The 21,719-nt window shown below is 38.6% G+C and overlaps 1 protein-coding gene across 6 annotated transcripts in view; it reads right to left on the minus strand.

The window, feature by feature from the left end:
* Positions 1 to 21,719, minus strand: part of CSNK1G3 (casein kinase 1 gamma 3) — a 94,972-nt gene that overhangs the window by 11,643 nt on the left and 61,610 nt on the right. For 4 of the 6 annotated variants that reach the window (XM_071424373.1, XM_071424376.1, XM_071424374.1 and 1 more), the window contains exons 15-16: positions 16,876 to 16,967; positions 252 to 15,598 (exon numbers count right to left, since the gene is read on the minus strand). In XM_071424373.1, coding sequence (XP_071280474.1) covers positions 16,910 to 16,967 — 58 coding nt within the window. In that variant the 3' untranslated portion in view covers positions 252 to 15,598; positions 16,876 to 16,909. The remainder of the gene's footprint in view (positions 1 to 251; positions 15,599 to 16,875; positions 16,968 to 21,719) is intronic. The other 2 variants (XM_071424378.1, XM_071424377.1) reach the window with 1 other exon arrangement.

Here is a 21,719-nt window from a genome sequence, read left to right on the forward strand (position 1 = left end):
CAAACCATCGACCTGTAATTTCCTTCTGATGTAGCCTAAAAGCATGTTATAATATTAAAGCTTATTTATGCCTGTAAGACCCTCTTACCTACAGCTATTTCAAATGTAGTGAAATAATGCAACACTAATCACTAAGACTTTTATTCCATAATAGATGTTTTTCTCACTAAATCAATTCAAAGGCTAATTGGGGTGGAAGGTGACTATCTCTAGTGGTTATAAATACATTTGCATTGCTATCAATCTTTTACCCGGCTGATGTTTAACGAGGCTGAACCGGAGCTCGGCGCGGTGCCGCCGGTGCCAAGCCGTATCCAATGCTGCCATCCAGTGGCACAGCCAGCGGGGCAGGACAGCCACCTAGGATTCCTTCCTCCAGGCGGATGGATGACCGCCGTAAAGGATTCCTGTCCTCGGGTCCACCTTTCTCCTGGGGTACCGAGCGTCCAGCAGCTCCTTCAGCCTGGAGGTAGCGCTGCCCAAGCTCCCTCCGCTCTGCTGCGCTCCCGGAGCTCGACCCAGCTGCTGGCGCCAGAGGTGTAACAGAGCTGCAGACACCCCATGACAACTTAAAACAGACGAGCCTCACCTCAAGAAAAAGAAAGAACAGGAAAGGTAATTGCTTCCTTCAGTGTGTCTTGGACCAAAGCCTACATCTATCGTCTGAGTCACTCAAAACACCTATAAGTTACGTTTCATCCTCCTGCCCAGTGAGAAGCCTCCTGTCACTTTGTAAAATAAGCTTCCTCACACACACAATCAAAAAAATTAAAAAAAAAAAAAAAAGCACAACTGTACTTTTATCAGGCACGAAATTTAAGGTATTATTTAAACTCTGCAAGCTTCAGGTGTCAGAGAAATATAGAAGCCCAGTTTACTTTAAAAAAAAACAAACGACTCTGAATATGTGAAAATGCCTGAAACAGGTGATACGGCTTTCCTTACAGAAACTTAAAGAACATTTTTGGGCTGAAGAATGTTAAAAAAACATTCTTACAGTATTTGCCTAATGAGAAATATGGAGATATGTGATAGAAAGCATCTAGTTTTCTACTAGAGAAGTTATTGGAGGAATGAGCTGTTTTATTTACTTGGTTTGTTTGTGAAATAGTGAGATTATTCAAGTCAGCTCAGCAGTGCTTTTCTCTGTGCATCATTTCTGTGTGGACAGCTTGCAATGAAGTGTATATTCCTCTTCAAGACAGGAGGCTCTAAATCAAGTATTTTGCATACACCTGCAAATTTTACCCATCACCAGCAGATTGCTACAAGCATTATCCACAGAAGGATCATACATAGTCAATGGCAAACATACAATAAGCAAGCAGCCAATACAACATTTATGAAGCTACATTATTACTAGAAGCTCTCCAGAGTTTTACAACCAGAAACTTGAAGTAGCCAGTTGCTGTTTGTTAGCAGACTGCATTCAGTGAAGCCAGCTATTATGATTGCAGAATTTTGCTTTCATGTGCCTAATGTTGTAGTAAACAGTTCATAAACTGTAAGTTATGATATTAATGCAGTGGGCAAAAACGTTGTATTCTGTCTGTTATTACCAAGATATTGTACATATAGTGCCAGAAGACAGTATTTCCTCTGAAATATTAATGCCGCAGCAGGGCACTTTACAGTGCAAGTAAAGACAAGTCTTTGTGTCAATGAATATGCAGGCTAAAATGACTACAGAAATAGAAGCCCAGGGGAAGATAGCATCACAAAATGAACAAAATAAAGTTAGAATTAACTACAAACACAGATGCATAAGGGTAGTTGATTGTACTTTCTCTAGCTCCAGTGAGAATTTACATTGCTGTTTAAAAGGAAATAGAGGGCACACTAATTATATGATAAAATAAAATATTTAAAAAGCTTTCTCAAGACTTAAATCAAGAATACACATTGGAAGAAAAAAGGTCCAGAATAAAAGTTCACTTTTGAAAGCCTGTGGCTAAACAGTGAGTGGGCATTACAAAGAAGATCAAACTCTCTACAAATGTGGCGCATATGTTGCAGCATTAATATTTTTTCTTTAATGTGTTCAGAGATCACAACTGATGTCACACTGACATTTTTAATTTCTGCCTTCAGGACTTTTAAACAGAGATGGATATAATTAGAAAGAAACTGAACAGACTACATTTTCTCATTTATTAGCTGCTCAGAAATTGAGACCTTCACTGATTATTGAAAGTTCCAAAACATGACAATTTGAGACAAATCTACCCATGGTGTAAGCAGAAATGAAAAATTAGAAACTATGTGCAGACAAAATATGCCAGGTGTCAAAACAAGCATTCCAAGTAGGAAAAGGATAGCAACTGTCCATTTCAGATTATTTTCCTTGATGTTGTGAAATTTTGCAACACATTCTGAACAGCAATTAAGTCTACCAACAACCACCACCAAAACACACACATAAACCAAAAAACCAAACAAACAACAACAAAAAAACACAAAGCCTAGAACATAAAATAAACATTAAAAAGTATTCAGAACTATATAGCAGGAAAAGTTAACGCGTCAGGGCAATCAAGACTACAGTCAAAACCTACCAATTTAACTAATGTTGTACCTTTTTGTGAATTTCCTTACTACTTACTACTGCCATGCCACAGCAATAGAGGGGACATGTGAAATCAGGCCCTTTGACTATGGCCAGCTAAAGCCATGCAGTGACAGTCTAAGAAAGGTTTCAAAAAATTCTAATAACATCAGCACAATGACAAGTAGACAGAGATGTTTTATAGCCAATAAAACTATCCAATTAAAGGGTAGCATTTTATGATCTTGCATTTCAGATTATCAGCTTCTCAAGTTCTGCAATTATTGCACAGAATTATCAGTTATTTCCTACATCTATTTCCATGTCACTCATTTCCTCCATGTGCTAATGCACATTTTCAGAAGTTAAAAAACTCAAACCAACAAAAAGACAAAAAAAATCCCAATAAAAAATGAAACTGCCAAAAGAACAAAAAATACCCTACCCCCTAACATAAAAAACCCCAAACAAAATAAAAAACTCCAATAAACAAAAAGTTTTGGATAAGCTCTGTTTGAGAGCTTATCCAAACATTCCTACATGTTGAACTCATGTAGAAAGATTAACAGCAGGACTTTCCATTCATCTAGTATCTAAATGAATTCACCAATTCAAAGTAATCAGGCAACTTAATCAAAGAAAAAATAAAATCCAGTGAGGTTATTAAACTGATAAATACTGCCTATGACTGAGAATTCCTGAACAATGTAATGCTGAGAAAGTTGATTACTGGGAGAAATATTAGTATAATCTTTCTTTTTCTCACTCACTTTCTTAGGTGATGGGTGAACTGACAGTGACAGACTACTGTGCTGAATGTACACATTCAGTCTGCTGCAACATGGCTTTTCTTCCAGTGTGACTTTCAAAACCTAACCTCTTTTTCACTCTTAATAGAGTTTTCACTCTTAATATGAATTAAGCATATTTGGAAACACTACATTTGAAAAAACCACAAAATTTCATTAGAAACGTCCTTGCAATCACTTGCCTATGCTAAGACTACTTGTGGTTTCTGATAAGCCATCTTAGATTAAGTATATTTCATTAAAAGCTTCACAGCTGTTGATCCAGACAACCTTGCATCTCCTCATGACACATGGACCAGAAGCGAGCTGCTGAGTTTCCATATAAACTGATTGTGAACCTTCAGCTCTGCACCTTCATTCGGAGGCTGTGACGTCCCACTGCCTCACTGCTCTGACATCACTGTGCTTGCTGAAGGAAAGGTGCAAACAGGCATGGGGTCAGCGATGTCCCACAGGAACATTTTACCTCTGCTAAAGGGAATGTCTGAATTTAAATCACTAAAGCACTTCAGCAACCAAATAGTTCAGTGCGTGAGTATTCTAAAGTTAAAAATTGTGACAAATGACTGTTTTTGTTTTATTTTGTTTTGATCTAAGAGCAGCATTCCTGCTTGTTAAAAAGTTTTTTTTTTCTTGTATGGTAAGAACATCCACATGGAATCAGATCCTAATTTATATCACATTTATCCAGCAGAAATACACTAGTTTTGTCATACTATGTTACTCTCTATTGAAACAAAATTGTAATCTTTTCAGTACAACAGATTTCCTTAAAAGGGTCTCTCATAGGCAGGTTTGATCTTTATATTACAAATTTCATTTCATTGTAAGCTCTTACATTTATATTACTGCTTAACATGAACTCTCACTGAAATGTGACCTGACAATTTATATCTGTATTTATTCATGCTAAGCTTTCTGCTTCAAAACTACTGAAAGTGTAGTATATTCATTGCAGAAATAATACTTCCTGCTATTTCCAACAATGAAGGTCACACCAAGCTTCACATGAAAGGAAATGTAATGTTTCATGTTTTTCAGTTGGGGCACATGTTTTAAATTCCTTTTTACAATCATATATAGTAGAGCATTTCTGCAAATTTCTTTTTTCCCCTAACTCCATGTTCTCTATTTTCAGTCAGGAATATAGTTTATGTATATGACCCAAATAGGGGAAAAATTAACAAACACAGATTCAAAACTTACTGAGCTATACAGTTAAAAACAAACAAACCAGACCAAACCACTGAGGCTTAGGCCTGTCTGTGCCTGAGTTTCATTCATGTATTCTTGTCCCATTAGCAAAATCTTACATTTTGGGTATGCAAAGAAAGGATCCCAAAGAGATCCATAAGCTGTTGAGCTTCATGTTCATGTTAAACCAGATCAATAAGAATAACTGCACAGCTCTAGTTCCATGATGAAAGATGTGGTCTATTTTTAATTCAGTTTTATCTGCACACTAGTACCTCAGTTCGTAGATTGTCATCAGTACACACCAACCATAGCTACTCTGCTAATTTCTGCATTACACACTCCCAAAGATACTGAAGGCTCAGAACAATAAGTATTGCTGTCATGGAAAGACAGCTTCTGAAAATTTGAGTGCATTTTCCTGGTTAAAAATATTGGTTGTTTTTCCTTTCTGTATTTTGAAATATGCAGATATCATTTGTGCCCTGTCAGTATGTTTCCAATGCTCTGTCACAGAAAAAATGCTCTAATGTATCATTTAAAACAATAACACCAACAATTTGTAAATAAAAATATTTATAGGATAATTCTTAAATAAAAAATGTACCATTTTGTAGACTGGTTATATGAGGCATCTATTGAACATTATTAGGGTGTCTACATTTACAACAGTTTAACATATTTAAGACAAGATCAGTCGTTGGGTTGGGGGCTTTGTGTGCATGTTGCTTGCATGAGGGGTTTTTTTTTTTAAATTTTTGCTACAAAATGGAGCACTTTCTGAAGCACTTATTCAATTCCTCATGATATCTCCCAATAAAGCATATTTTACTTGAAAATAATTATTTCCATTTCAAAGTACATATAATAAGAAATTTCAAATGTTCATTTTAAGTGGCAACATGGCAGCACAACTGAAATTACATCATTTTAGCACCCTTAGCAGGAAAGCAGTTTAAAAAAAAAAGTCACTCAAAAACTAATTCAGTTGCAGTATGTGGTTTGTGTCTGTACAAGTAGTAAAAAATGTACTTTAAACCCCCATCCTTCCCATCTTCCCAGGCTCAGTTTCAGTGCCAAATTCTTTTCCTCCTTCAGCCTGCAGTGCAGAGGAAGGAACCAGGGCCTGTGGTCAGTTCATCACTCATCTCTGCCACTCTTCTTCCAAAGGGGGAGCACTGATGACACTCTTCCCCTGATGCATTGCAGGAATCACCTCCAAGGGAGACAACTTCTCCAACACGAACCTTCCACAGGCTGCAGTTCTTCATGAGCTGCTCCACTGCGGGTCCTTCACAGGGTCACGGATCCTGACAGAAAATCTGCTGCAGCATGGGCTCCTGTCTTCAGTGGGCCACAGATCCTGCTCCAGCACAGGCTCCCACAGGGTCAAAGCCTCCTTTGGGCACCCACCAGCTCCAAGGTGGGATTCTCCCAATGCTGCAGGTGGATCTCCTCTCCACCATGGATTTCCACGGACTGCAGGGGAACATCTGTATCACCAGGGGCTGCAGGGGAAGGAATCTCTGCTCTGGCACCTGGAGCAGCTCCTCCCCCTATTTCTCCTCTGACCTTGGTGTCTGCAGAGCTGTTTCTACCACATATTCTCACTCCATTCTTCCCTGGCTGCAATTGCTCCCACACAGAAGCTTCTTGCCCCTGTTCCTTTTGTCCGCTGTCGCTGCCTGGCCCAGCCTCAGCCAGCGGTGGGTCTGTCCTGAAGCCAGCTGGCACTGGCTCTGTTGGTCATGGGGGGAAGCTTCTGGCAGCTTCTCACAGAAACCACCCCACAGCCCCCTGCTACTGAAACTTTACAATACAACCCAAATAGAGCCTTGAACTTTCGGCAGGTGGAGCTAACTTCCACCAGCAGGACACTGTCTCCTCATAGTTTTCAGGAAAAAAAATGTCCCACTTACGTTTAAAAAGTTAATTCTTTTGAAATATGTCAACCTTCTAAGCCTAATTCCCTGAGTACTTCAAACATCTGGGTAGACTTGCACAGTCACCAGTTGCTTTGAGCAACAGCAGGGCTGCAGCCTTCTTAGTGGTGAGGAGAGCAGGATCATCATCGGTTGCTGCTCCAGATACATCAGCAGATTCAACTTTTCCTGTGCTTAAGGATGAGAAAACAGAGCAAACAGAACACCTTTAGATGTTTAGCATCTACAAAGGATTAAAATAGTTTCCAAGCAGGCATGAAAGACAGACCAGAGCAGAAATATTTTCCCAAAACCTTCTTCCTCCGTATCTCCTATAGCAAGTAATGGTTGCCAAAAAAACCTTATTAAAGCAATTACATCAAGCAATCTTCTGCAGTAGTTCTCAGTGGTAACCATAATTTTTGTACAGTTCTTGTACTACCTCCTGTTTCAGTACAAATACAGGTACAAACCTGTCCCAGCTGTCTCCTGTTGGCTTGGCCGCCCACACTTTCTCAGCAGACAGACACTGCCCTTCCTTCCCAAGATATTGAGCTGAACAATACTGCAGGGTATCAGCAAAGCCCAGCTAACTGGCAATCCTCCTCACTTCCCCTGCACACAAACTAACTCAGAATTATTCTGGCACAAGAAATTCACCTTACAGTAAGGTAACCCTTGGCATTGAAGGAGAGGAGGAGGAGGGCAGAAAATGTTCAGAGACTTAGTTCTTCCTCTTTTCCCTTTCTTCTTAAAGGTGTTACTACTTAACAGAAACCCCGCACAACCTTTTGGTCAGCCTAAGCTTTAGGTTTCAAATGCCCATTAAGCCTCTTCAAGATACACATTGGTCTTTCACCAGCATAAGGCTCAGTTCTCCTATCCTGGTGTCTCCAAAGGCTGGCAACTGGCTTGTACTGCTTTTGCAGATGTTACTCTTCTCCCACAACCTGTCATCTCAAGAGAGATGATCCCCACCTGCTCAGGAGGTGCAAAAAAATAGTCATCTGCCAGAGAAGAACAACAGCTGCATTTTTGCGGGCTTGGCTTTGAAGGAAAACTGCCCCCAGAGAAGTCCAGAAGAGCTGGGAGGGGCAGCTGCTGCCAAAAAACCTCATGCCCCCTCCCTTTTACCTCCACAGTGCAGCCAGGCCCAACCTGACCTCCGGCAGACTGCTTCTGCTGCCTCTGCTCCTTCACCAAGCCATAGCACACCTTCCCAAAAACAGCAGGACACCTTGCACACAATAGCTTCATGCCATTATGATCCAAATAGTGAGAGATGCTTCTCTCCTAATTAAGGTGCTAACGAGACCATATGCCAAAGTCAGTAATAAGGTTTTTTTGACTGTAAATTTTTTAATAGATATCAAGCAGAAAATAGTCACCACCCACGTTTCCAGCAGTGTCCCACTGGGCCTCCTCTGTGGGGGGCATCCTGGAGTCCTTCTTCTGGGGGAACCACCTTTACACAGTCCAAGCTCCAGGTATCCTCAGGTTGGTTGCTGGTGTTCCTATACTTTGGGGCGGCATGTGTATGATCAGTTGCTTCCTTTTCCACAGTTTGCCAGAGTGGGATTTGTCTGGATGCGTTCACTAGGTTCAGTTAACCAAATCTCACCTCCATCAGGCTAGGAATTAGCATCTTCCTGTTGTAAATTTCTCTTGTCTGTACTTATCTCAAGTTCCTGCTTGGGTGATCCATCTTACAGCAAGTTCCTTCTGTGGCCTTGACTGTTTTCAGATGGGCAAGTGTGGCCTCTATGTCCTCACACCCCGATGAAGTCACACACAGCAGCTCTGCAGGGCCCTGGGGCTGCCCTGCATTCCTTTGGGCACCCACAGTTTTACATGGTTGTCCACTCTGGTAAAACTGCCTGCTCTGGCTATGCTCAGGCCACAACTCCCAGATGTCCCTCCCTGACAGTGCAGGCAAAAGGCCGGGACTCCAGCACACATTAGACTGGACTGAGCCCCAGAAGGCACCCTGGGGTGCCAGACATCTGGAAATAAACCACACGAATAACAAACTCTTTCCAGTTGTCTTGTCATTTTATGGCTGAATCACAGACCTTGGATCTGAGAGCTTTCTAAGTTTGTGAATCAAACCAAAGTGGGGGCATGAGTTCAACTATGGCTGAAAGGTGAAAAAACACTTCCTACCAAAACCTAGCAAAAAAAACCCATTACTGTTAGAAACTTGACTAAGAGCTGTGGACACCATTTGTACTGAGCCAGGTGTGGAAAACTAGCCTTGTAAATGTGGTTCTCTGCAGAGGACAAGCCAATTATACCATCCTACAGTTTTCTCAGCCCTGGGCTCCAACATGGGGTGCACAAACCCCAGGAGTGAGCAAGAATATCCACTGCGGTGAGAGGAGCAATCAGCGGAACTTTCATTTACATTTATTTTATAGCAAAAACAAATATACAAGCAAACAAAAATCCCAACAACAAAACCACTTAAGAAACAAATTAAGCTTTACTAACATTTAACGCACAAATTGACACCAGTGCTTACACTCACCTCATGTATCAGAGCATGCCAGGCCATCCATAGTGCCAAGGTCTCCTCAGCGAAGAGAAGGTATCAACACCACAGAGAGCTTCAAAGAGTGCCCTCCCTCATTTGCTCACTTTCAGTGTTTTGCCACATAGTGCAGTTCATATGGACCAAGTGCATTTACAGCACCTGTGCTTGCTTCTGAAGTGAACCACCCTTCCAAAATGGACATGGAGCTTCCTGCAAAGAAACTGCAGGTGGAAGACAAACCTGATGCTCCAAGCAATCAAGAACATGGCAGAGCTGACAAGTTTTCTGTTCATCATAGCAGGAACCTTTTTAATAATGCACTACACAAAACTGATGCTTAACTGGGGGGCAGAATTAAAAGATACTGAAATTCTCTGCACTGGTCATTGATACAGAGGGCTCATTTCACCTGCAACACGTGAGTATTCCTAAGACTACTAAAGTTTACCTTGTCTTTTCCAGAAAAGGTAGTTTTCTGTAACTATTTAATAAAATGGCACAGCACAACCAGATTATAGAATTCAATTTCTTCATTTAAGAAAATAAACAAAGAAATATATTCATTTGTCCTCCATGTAAGAAACTCTTCAATTTACCTCAGCAAATTTAGATTGCTACATCCAGCTGTGATTTTAGTCCATGCGGGGAGGTTTATCAATCAAATTGGCATAATTTATGTATACCTACTACCTACCTAATTTCTGGGAGTGCTAAAGAACTTTATCTTCAGTCCCTCTTGTTCATAGAAAGAGGGCATTAATATAGAAAACAAACTCCTAGCAGGGATCCTCAGGACAACCCTATATGGCAGAATGCAGACAGCATACATTCTCAGCTGATGAAACAAACGGATCTACCCCTCAAAAATTAATTCAAATTGAAGTGGATACCCAAGTTCAGAACCTATGTATTCACAAAAGCAAAAAAGAAGGACTACTATTGAAGTCTCAAGATTTTTATCTCTGAAGCAGTGAAGAACTCTTGCTATTTTGTTTAGGTGCACCACAACAAACTTGCTAGCCAATGCAAGAAAGGAACAATATAGAAAATACTAAATTAATGTGTGATGAATTTAAGACTCATTTAAGACCCATGCCCCAACTGTCAAGGGGTCAAACCAAGTGCAGGTTTACATAGTCACCCACAGAAAACTGCCTCAAAAACCAGATAAAGATTTGCAGCTATGCTATCTCAAACTGAACCACAGAAAGGCAACTGGTCATCTATGGCTCTTCATGTCCAAGCAATGGACAGTCAATGCTAGCACTTCATGCATTTGAAATATAGTATAATAGTACATTCCGAGCATTAATACAGAATTCTGTTGCAAAAGCCCTTCAGGATCATTGAACCCAACCACTCTCAGCACTGCCAAGCCCACCATTAAACCAGGTACCAAAGCACCACATCTACATGTTTTAAGTACCTCCAGGGATGGTGTCTCCACCATTTCCCTGGGCAGCCTGTTCCAATGATTGAGAACCCATTTGAAGAAGCAATCTTTCCCCAGTATCCAATGTAAATCTCTCCTGGTACCGTATCAGGCCATTTCCTCTTGTACTGTCACTTGTTTCTTCAGAGAAGACATTGACTCCCACCTGGCTACACCCTCAAAGTCCCCCCTGAGCCTTGTTTTCCAGGTTGAACACCCCCAGCTCCCTCAGCCACTCTGCACAAGACTTGTGCTCCAGACCCCTCCCCAACTCTGCTGCCCTCCTCTGCCTGCCTCCAGCACTTCAATGTCTTTTCTGAACTGAGGCCCAGAAATGGACACAGGACCTGAGGTGTGGCCTCACCAGCAACCAGTATAGGGGGTCCATCATGCTGGGATTATCCCTGCTGCTACTGGCCCCACCATTCTTGATAGATGCCAAGATGCCTTCTTCAGGGTACAGCTGGCTTCTGTTAGCTGCTGTTGACCAGCACCCTCAGGTCCTTTGTTGCTGAGCACCTTTCCAGCCATTCTTTCCCCAGCATGTAGCTCTGCATGGGATTATTGTAATGGCAGGACTCAGCACTCAGCCTTAAGGTTCTTGTTCAACTAATTTCAGCCCACTGATCCAGGCTAAGTCTCTGCAGGACCTTCCTACCCTCCAGCAGATACACATTCCTGCTAACATAGTGTCATTTGTAAACTTACTGTGGCTACACTCAATGCCCTGGTCCGGATCACGGATAAGACCAGCTGTCAGCTGAATGTAACCCCATCCACCTCCACTCTCTCCTCACACAGTTTTACCCAGTGAGGAGTGCACCATTTCAAGACATAGGCAGCCAGTTTCTCCATCAGAATGCTGGGGGAAATCGTGTCGCAGGCTACACTAAAGCTCAGGGAGACAATATCTAGTCTTTCCCTCATCTACTAAGATCACCTTAAAAAAAGGAGACCATGTGGGCTTATCAGGACTTGTCTTTTGTAAACCTGTGTTGGCTGGGCCTAATCCCCTGCTCATCCTGTATGTGATTGCCACGTGATTGCAATCAAAACTACTTGCTCCATGACCTTCCCCAACACTGAGGTCAGGCTGGCAGGCCTGTTGGTTCCCTGGATCTTCCTTCCAGCCTTCTTGTAGATGACTATCATGTTCCTTGTATTAGGTCTGGCTGGGATGGGTTCTTTTCCCCATGGCAGCCCTCACCTTGCTGTGCTGTTAGTGACTGGTGAGGTGCTGGTAACAGTGGTGCTTTGGCTACCTCTGAGCAGCCCTGGCCCAGCATCAGCACTGTCTCCCCAAGATTCTGCACCCCCACCGCCAGCAGGCTGGGGCTGGGCAAACCCAGGAAGGAGACATGAAAAAGACAACTGACCCAAACTGACCAAAGGAATATTTCATACTATACAAAGTCTGCTCCGATATAAAGCTGAAAGGCCAGAGTCTATCTTCCAGAAATTCAAGATGGCAGTTCTGCTGATCTGCCTCCTCACTTCTCTGAGAACCAAAAGCTCAATAATTTTTTGATCTCTGTGCCCAAGACAGCCTCCAACCATCACATCACTCAGCAGTCTTTCTTTGCACACAAGTCCACTGGGGACCCAAACACCCTTGAAAGCCAAAAGCCTGGTCTTTCCTGGGTAGTAGCTCTGCTGATATTTTTTTTTCGTAGTGCCAAGTATCTTAAGCTTAACATCTTCATTATTAGCTGCAACCAAGACAGCCACTAATCTTCACCCATTAGACTATCTTTAGTCGCAAACAACAGACCTAGGAATGGACCTTTATCAAAAGCAACCTTCTATGTACTTTAGGACCTTGACAAGCTTTTGGAGTGCACACATGCAAACTTTCTGAAGGACAGGAAGGACAAGTTCAGCATCCTGCAATTGGCCCAGGGCAACCACCACTCTAAGCAGAGACTGGTGGATGAAGGGTTTGAGACCAGAGAAGGACTTGGGGATACTGATGAATGAAAAATTAGACATGACATAGCAATGTGCACTCAGACAGAAAGCCAACCATGTCCTGGGCTGCATTCAAAGCAGTGTGGGCAGCAGGGTGAGGGAGGGGATTCTGCACCTCTGCTTTGCTCTGGCAAGATGCCACTGCAGTGCTATGTCAGCTCTGGGGTCCCCAGCAAGAGAAACACTTGCAACCTGTTAGAGAAGGTCCAGAGAAGGCAACAAAAATCAACAGAGGATGAGAATACTCCTCCTATAAGGAAAGGTTGAGTATTGGGTTTTTTCAGCCGGGAGAAAAGACAATTCTGGAAACACCTAATTGTGGGCTTTCAAAACTTGCAACATAAAACATGGAGACATTTACCAAGGCCTGTGACAGAACAAGAAATTACAGATTAAACTGAAAGAAGGTAGATTTAGACTGGATGTAAGGAAGACCTTTTTTTTCCATTAAGGTGGTCAGACAAGCAACTGCAGTAAGTTGCCTGAAAAGGTTGTGGGTACTCAATACTTAGGAACACTCAAAGTCAGACTGGATGGGCCTCTGAGCAACCTGATCCAGTGAAACATTTCCACACTTACATTAGGAGGGGGTAGTAGAGTTTTGTGCTTGGACTAGATGTTATTTAAGGGCCTCTTCTAACCCAAAACATGTCCTTTTCATACATTTCCTACACCTCTTCAGGTCTTTTTTTAAGGTGGCACAGACAATATAAACTTTAATCCATGAGTAGATTTCAAATGTGTGCATTGAGGTCTCCTAATTCCATTGCTGTTATCAGGTCTATTAAAGCACATACCAGTAACATCTGTTAAGTAAGCAAACACAACTCTAAGTCAAGCATTATGAGAATCATGCTTTCAAATTCATTCCCATCAAAAGAGATTAGATTTGTTCAGCATATCCTAAAACATTAGTTCATCTAAGACTGTAGAAAAGGGGGGAAAAAGGCAAATTTTAAAAAACTATCTTTATTTTTTCTTACATTTAAACAGGGATGTATTTCAGTTTTAGACATCCAGCCATTGTTTACTTCATTACTGTAGACAGGAAGAAAAATTATATAAATGCAAATCATATTGGCATACCTACATTAGTGCCAACTGCTTTACTAGAAGAAAACCTTCTTCCGCATTAAAATCAAGCACTTAAATTGCTGAAAAGCTAGTGTCATGCTAATCATTTCAGCAAATAAACAGCTTTTATATATTCAACCATTGTAAGTCCATAATATTCACACTTTCTTGTTATGGAGTTCAGATCATACAAACACTGTAGAGATGAAAAACCTCCAAGAATAAAACTCACCAGGTGTGCGAGAAATACGCATACCACATGTACAAGCAACAGATTTGGTCAAGTACTACAAAGGAGGATGTGTTTTCATAAGAGAATGGTCAAGTGCCATACTTCTCAGCTCAAACAAAAACAAAGAAAAAACTTTATGAGTCTGAAATAATCAGTAACACACCCTGGTGGAGTGGAAACTTATGACCTGTTACGCAGTGTGTATTTGTAGGCCAAGTTCAGGTTTTCTAAAACAAAACTTAACTGCATGAACAGTAATAATGACAAAGATTGAAGCATACATATGAGCACATAATCCAAACAAGAAAATACAATTTTGGCTCCTAATGAAAAATAAATTACAAAATAAAATTTAAATCCTTGTAAATGCAATGATTAATTCAAAGGTGTACCTTTGCTTTTATATACATTTTAAATGCTACCACAAAACAGAAGAAAAATAAATAAGTATGCCAAAAGACATTTGTGGACAAATGAAAAAAGAAAAAAAGATGCTACTTAGTTCTAGAAGAATTCTAAAGAAACAGAGATAATTTGTGTTTGGTCAATAAATCTATCTAGTCACTTCCATCCTCCACAGCTCTTCTTCAAAACTGGCAGTTAAACATGACAAAAACCAGAACTCTGTCACTATGACTTTAAAAGAAGCATGTATTTTCTGAAGAAGAAAATACAAAATGGGCTGCCTTGCCTACAGAACTGTTGGTTTGTTCATACTGCAAGCACTTCATCCAACTGTAGAGAAGCATCTGACACATCCTTGCCATTCTATGATACTAGTGACCTTCACCGCAAGACAAGAAAATTCCAGGAAACAAAAAGCACGAGATTTGGGATGCTCTGGGCTAGTATGCAGTGAAGGCAGAAGTCTAACTCACTTCTATTGCATTTATTTTCTAAATTAAAGAACAAATAATACACCCCTAACTTTACATGGCATGTCTATATTTTCAAGTTAAAGATGCTGTCAATCATCAACTATCTTAGTGAACATACAGGTTTTCATACTTATTCTGCTTTAAGCAGATTCAGTATTTGCTCTGTAGAGCTCTTTTGAAGGTAATTTGATCTTGTTAACATTACCAGATGTACAACTTAAATTATACAAACATTTGTACTCTTGCACAAACACCCTTATAATTTCTACTGTACTGCAATATTCATTGTTGGCAAAAGAAAAGCAGGTTTTCAAACCAAAAGGGTATTGGAAATACTTTCTGTTAGTAGCACCAGCATTTTGACAACTGTCAACCAGCATCCCCAGTATCTCTAGACAGTGGCAATTTGACTGGAGTAACAATTTGACTAACCAGTAATACTGAGGCAAAAGAAGAAAAACAATGCAAATGTCATAAAATAAATCTTAAGATTTTATTATTTTGCATTATTGTTGTGTATCTGTATTTTTCTTCTTCATTTTTGAAGAAAACCGCTTTAGATACACTGCTACAAACTCAAATAACTGATTTATGACATCCGTCTTCATCTAAGACACTGCTACTACTTCCTAGGAAAGAAGAAATACTTCTCAAGTTCAGTTTTGCTCAAGATACTGTTCATTTTCTATCACTTCATTGGTCCGTATGTCGATGGTCAAAGAAACACTCCTATTTGACAATATCTTAAAGCTTTCAGAAAAGATGAATTAAAGAAACAGAAGATGGATGCAGAAGAACCAAATCAAAGCACAGAGGCATGATATTGTTTCTCAGAGAGTCCTTGGAAAATGTGTTTATTATGGAGGTTTTTGCTTTGGGTTTTGTTGTTGTTTTTTTAAGATCACAAGACAACAGTTGAACAAATAAGCATTTTCCCATGTTCTGTTTGGTTCTAGTCATTTGTTGCGCTGGATGGTTTTCCTTTTCCTCCGCTTGAATAAGCAGCAGCACCTGCAAGTGTGACATGAATTACATATGATATAAAAGAAACCACAAAACTAAACTATTTACTCTATGTCTCATTTGAAGTACATAGCTCAGGTATAGCCAGCACCACAAGGAACTCATTAAGCTCTATTGCAGGCAATTGATTTATTAGAAAAAGAAACTGAAGTAGCGATATTTTTGACACATTTCACCTTTTTTCATAAAAAGTATCTAACTAAAGCTAAAATGCAAGTAGCTATTAAGCTTGGAGTATTGATGAGAGTATCAAAAGCACAGGTATTATAGACTGACTTAAAAATGCATTTGTAATAAAGAATATTCCATTACCTGAGTACTCTTTCATATTAATTGGCAATATGCCAAATGGAAGCTTGTGCTTATGACTGTGTCACCTAAACTGTGCACTTAAGACACTACTGTTGCTAAAATAAGAAAACAATTTGAGCTTCCTTTGTCAACCAGAACTTAGAAAAACTTTCTCCGAGGCTATTCCACAAGACATTTTAGAGAAAATTCTAATGAACATAATTAATGCTCTGACTCAGTGCTGTAAAAATAAATATTACAGTGAAAAACTACAGCTTAAAAATAAAGAACACTGATAATCCCTCTTCTGCTTAATTGAATACTACATGAATGAAAGAAACTGACAAACACTGTGAATTTCACTTCGCAAACAGAGACAATCTGAAAAGTACCTGAAAGAACACTACAAAATGAAAAAGAGTTGGAGGGAGTTAGATATAGATAATATACAGAAGGACTGCAGAAGTCCAGAAAGTACTTTTGAAAATAAAGACAAAAAAAACCAAATAACACACGCACACACAAAAAATTCCTTTAAATTGTACTGCTCGGCTTATTTTAAGCAACTCTCAGGTCCTGAACACCACCTTTAAAAATAAAGCTTCACACTGAAGTGTTCACAATGTGTGTGACCAAAACTGAACATGCAAGTTGTCTACTCTAATAGAGCTTGTCCCATGGAGTTCTGTGGTTTGGTTATTGAATTCTCACTTGCAGCGCTATACACTGATCAGTCTTAAACTATGAAGTACAGCAGTAGTGAAAATATAAATGTACTGCATGAATAGCCTTGATCAGTAAATCCTTAAGTCCACCAAGCATTTATGTCACGAAAATTCAAAAGGAATCCAGATTATTTAGTTTGGAATATGGGAAATGGGGAAAGCATTTAAAAATCAGGGAGACTAAGGGTCTAAAAATAAGGTTCTACGGGGGTGAGAACAACATCCAAAGTAAGGGGAGACAGAAGTTACCTTCTCAAAATATCCAAGGCACCCTGTTGCTCAGTCACTGAAAAAGTAGCAGTGGGCAGAGGCAGACCAGAACTGCTCTGAGAGTTACATAACTTTCAGTAGAAAAAAACATTCGTTATTGATGAAGAGGAAGCCCAAAACTAAAATTCAGCAGGGGAAACTACACAGATAAGTACTTTTACAGCTAGCAGAAGTATCATACTGTATTTACTAAATTTGAAGTACTTCTTAAAGAAGAAATATAATTGGTTTTGAATGGTAGGAGCCACTGACTGTAACTGAAATTCCCCCATAACTACTAACCCTTTGTTTAGCATCTGCCTATAACCACTAACATTCATTATCACTTAAGTTTTGAATCTACTTGTAGATCTATGAACCCCAATTTAGTTTAATTTCTTTTTCACTCCAAGTATTTTATATATGCCATGTTTCAAAGCAAAGCAGTTCTCCTCCCTTTCAATATGAATGATCCTATGATCCTGTAGATGAGGAAATCCTACTCTCATCTGTGATGGTAAATCACTTTTACACTTGCTCAAGATTAGCATGCCTTAGGGAAAGCCCACAGAAAAATTCTATCTTGATTTATAACATTAGAATATACAGGTTACATAAGTAACTGTAGGAAGATGGAAGTACAGCAGATAATTTATATTCTAGAACAACTATCTAGAATGTTAACTCTTCGCTCTTTAAATAAAATTTATTTATATGGATCACAACCCAAGTAGATCATACTTCTTATACATTTAGGACTACTTGGATGCTCTCTGAAATTCAAGGACACTTTAGGTCTTTTTGCTTTTCTTATTAAAAAATTTTAACTCATCTTTGCTGCAAATCTCATACTGTTTTTTATTCCTTCTCCTACTTCTCTGTCAACCAGAGAAAAAGGGCACCATGCAATGGTAAAATCAAAAGTTCTATTTTTAAGCAACATAAAGCACAGCTTTTTTAGTCCTCTGCTCTTCTGAGTTTGCATAATACTACTACAATGAGTGTAATTTCTATTAACAGTTCTTTTGTTTGGTTTTTTTAACCTATAAAAACTATTCAACTAAATTTCAATTCAAGGAGAAATCATTAAATGCTGAAAACTTTTATTTGGTGTGGAAAAATAAATATCTTAATAATATATAACATATATAAAAAGGACTAAAGGAATGCAAATTCCATGATGAATTGTAAACCAGAGGACTGTTTTGGAAATAGAAACTGAAGTACACTTTAACACTGTGATTTTTAAATCTAGGAGTGCTAGACTTCAAATTGGCTTCCAAAGCCAAATAAATGCAATTTTAAAGTATATGCATCTTTAAATGGGATTATGGTAGAACAGACTCTATTGCCTGACAATAAAATTTCTGAAAGAAACATAACCCTGAGTCAGAGATTCATAGTGCATCATGTCTCAATGAGTATAATTCATAACAGAAATGCAGACTTGTTCTTCAGCATACTGTCGCTAGAGGGTGTTATTGTCACTTTTACATATTACAGATATTACATTGCTCAGAGCTATATTTAAAGCTATAGATAGGAGCTTTATTAAGGACTATTAAACCACAAATTTATAATACTATTCAATATGCATGCAAAATACGGAAGAAGTAAGTTTTAAAAATTTCTACTTCTAGGAAAGGATTTTTTTTAAATAAAGTACTTAATGACTGCTAATCTTCATCTGGAGTTTATTTAACATTTCTAGAGTCGGCAGTATAACAACAATCTATAAAGTGCAAAGAATACTGCACTTTTCCTGTACAATCTAAAGTGTCTTTTGAGGTATTATCTGAGGTAGCAATTTCAGCACTATAGTTTTGAACAGTTTTTGTTCTTCCTAGGTCATTACCATATCTTTTTTCCTGTTAAATACCCTTCCTTCCAGTTGAACAGTGCCTTAGGCCAAAATTCTAAAGCAACTTAATTTGTCATTTGTGTTTAGACAGCTATGTTTTTATATTTGCCATCAAGCACGTGGCAGGCACTTGACTGCAGCATTAGTAGCAAGTGTTTAAGGTGGCAAAAAAGATGCAAGGTTCAAAAAGGACAGATCATACAATTATTTCCTTTTTGCCCTTCTCTGCCTTTCCACAGAAGAGCCTTTTGGTTATCCAAATCACACATGTTTCATGGAAGCAACTGTTCTGTGGCTAGCAAAGAGGAAAGACAGGTTAATTACTCAGTGATAAATGAAAGAGCATCTGTAGAAGACTATAGAGAGATTTGCAGATCCCCAAGTGTCAGGGCAGCAGAGTGATCAGGTTAGTTTTCTCCTTGCTTTACACCTTCATTAAGTAACAAATCAAATAGGGCAGAAAGCAACTTTTCTAAAAACCCAAACCAACAAAAATAACTAACAACCCCCTCCACCCACAACACTCACAAACAAAAAAACCAAACTCACCAAAATTCCCAAAACACAACACCCACTGCTAAGTCATGCTAGCTGCACACCCACCATGAAAATGACATGGCATAAGGTTTAGAATATATACTGCATGTGAGTAGATAAATAATTACTGAGCAATGAAATGTTTGGTTAAACGTTGGTTAAATGTCCCAAAACAATAAAATCCTTACAGAATTAGAAAACCCCAAACTTATCCTTTCTGATTCACAGGATTTCACCAAAATGGTAGCAGAAGCTCAAATATTCACCTAAATTACACTTATGTTCACAGTTAAAATCCTACATAATGGGGACAATCCCACATGAGGGACACCCCTTTTAAAATCTTTTAAATGAAGATATAGTCATGCTAAGTTTCTAAAACTAAGGAAACATCTAAAACAAAGAATGAAGCATTTCTAAATAAGATTCAAGGTTGTCTTTTCAGAGTATAAGGAAACATTACAAACAGAAGATATGAGCAAGAGAGGTTAGCTTTGTTCATACTTTCAGGCAGAAAAAAAGATTATGAAAGAGGCACGAAGTTAGACATATCCTTGCCATCCAATGTCTCCTTAGAACAAAAAATATCCATGTCACAGACATGAAGGATACTAGTAATCCCATTCCCTTAACCTGTTCCACAGTGTAAAATCTATAAACAAATGTTTGAATGTGTCACAACCCCTTTTGATATTAGGCTTGTAATTATGATGTTAAAATGTAAAATTAAAATCTTCTAAGTGCTCTTTCTGAAAAAATATGTGTACCTATGCATTGATGTTTGATACTAAAGCTGGAGAATGGGCAAGGGTGAGTGGGCGTGCATGTATGTTAATTAACTGCTAAAATATAAAAGAACTTCAAAATATAGAAAACTACCCCCAGTAAAACCTCTAGTCACTCAGAAAATTTGAGTTTAAACACAGTGCTGAAACACTAATTTGAGTGTTACATACTCAAAAACAAGAAAATCAATCTAAAGAGCAGGACACTGAGACTAGTCATTTTGTCTGTAACCAAACTAATTAAGAGTAGGCCAAAAAGGTCAGGGACAGCATATTTGTCCATTATTGTATTCGTATCAGAAAAAGTGAACTCCTACACTTCTCAAGCAGCTGAGCATCTTGGCTCCTGAGAATTCTCTTAACTTTCTGCAGATAACTAATTAAAATAGAGAACTAGAAATGGATTTAATTGTGCTAATCACTACTCAAAGTACAAGAAATTTAATCTTTTTCTGTGTGCACATGAGCTGAGCATAAGGAAGATTATCACTGTGCTTATTTGAAGAGAGGGGATAGGGAATTTAGCTATGGGCAGCCTATCAATATCCCTGCCCCTTAGGATTTTTTTTTGTTTCAAATATATATAAATATATATATATATACATAAAAATCAGAGAACTGATATATTTTTGACAATTAAATAATACCATACTCCACAAATATGGCAGCAAAGAATGTAGTTCTCCTCAGTGTTCACAGAAAGCCTGTGTAAAAATGTGGCCCTACAGACACTGCCATTCAAAATTATTAATTACACATGCAAATAAAGCTTACCTACCAGAACCAGAATTTGTGGAACAATTGCTTCAAATGTAAAAGCAAAAAAATTTCACTCTGAGAAATTTCCCTTTTAACTTTAAGTCAGGAAAATGGGTCCTATAAAAATTGCTGCTAGTGAATTGCTCTGCTACTAATGTAGCAGAGCAATAATGCAGATACTAATGTATCCTTCATACCTGTGTGCCTTTATTTTATGATAAACTAAATCCATACCCTTTATTTTATGATAAACTAAATCCATACCCTATTTCAAGCACAATTATAAAATGAAACATGTTAGAATTCATATCACCTTTAGCTACCAAGATTATTGTTCTGTACTATTTTTCAAGTCCAAGTTTACTACTCAAATACATAAATATTAGTTGTCCATCCCATGGTAACAGATCTTAATATTTTTCCCTTTCATTGCACTGGATATAATTAAGAATTAAGGAACTCTGAAGTTATGTTTTAGTGATTAGTTAGAAAGTTGTCACAGACTAATACTTTGGTAAATAGTTTGTTTACAGAGACAATTGGAAAAGTTCAAACATTTGCTAGCAATTATTACTTATTCATGCGAATTATTTTCCAGATGTTAATACACTAGCTGAATGCTACAATATCTGAAAAGAATGTTTTCCCCTTTCAAACAGAATAGAAAATAAGAAAAAATATTCTAGTACCCATTAAAAAGGTTGATGTAAAGTACATCACAAACTACACAACTTAAAAGCAAACAGGCTTTGAAGCAGGCAGAACAGCTCCTGAAGGTGGCTTTTTGTAAAAACAGTTAATTGTTTCACAGAATTAAAATTTATTTTGTCATTTCTAAATAGATATTTTATTTTTAAGTTTTCTGAAGTTAGTTTTAAACAAAATGAAAAGAACAAAGCTCC

The sequence above is a fragment of the Agelaius tricolor genome, unplaced genomic scaffold (genome assembly GCF_023055355.1).
Source record: "Agelaius tricolor isolate 1412-34295 unplaced genomic scaffold, bAgeTri1.0.p SCAF_4, whole genome shotgun sequence".
In the NCBI taxonomy this organism is placed as follows: Eukaryota; Metazoa; Chordata; class Aves; order Passeriformes; family Icteridae; genus Agelaius; species Agelaius tricolor.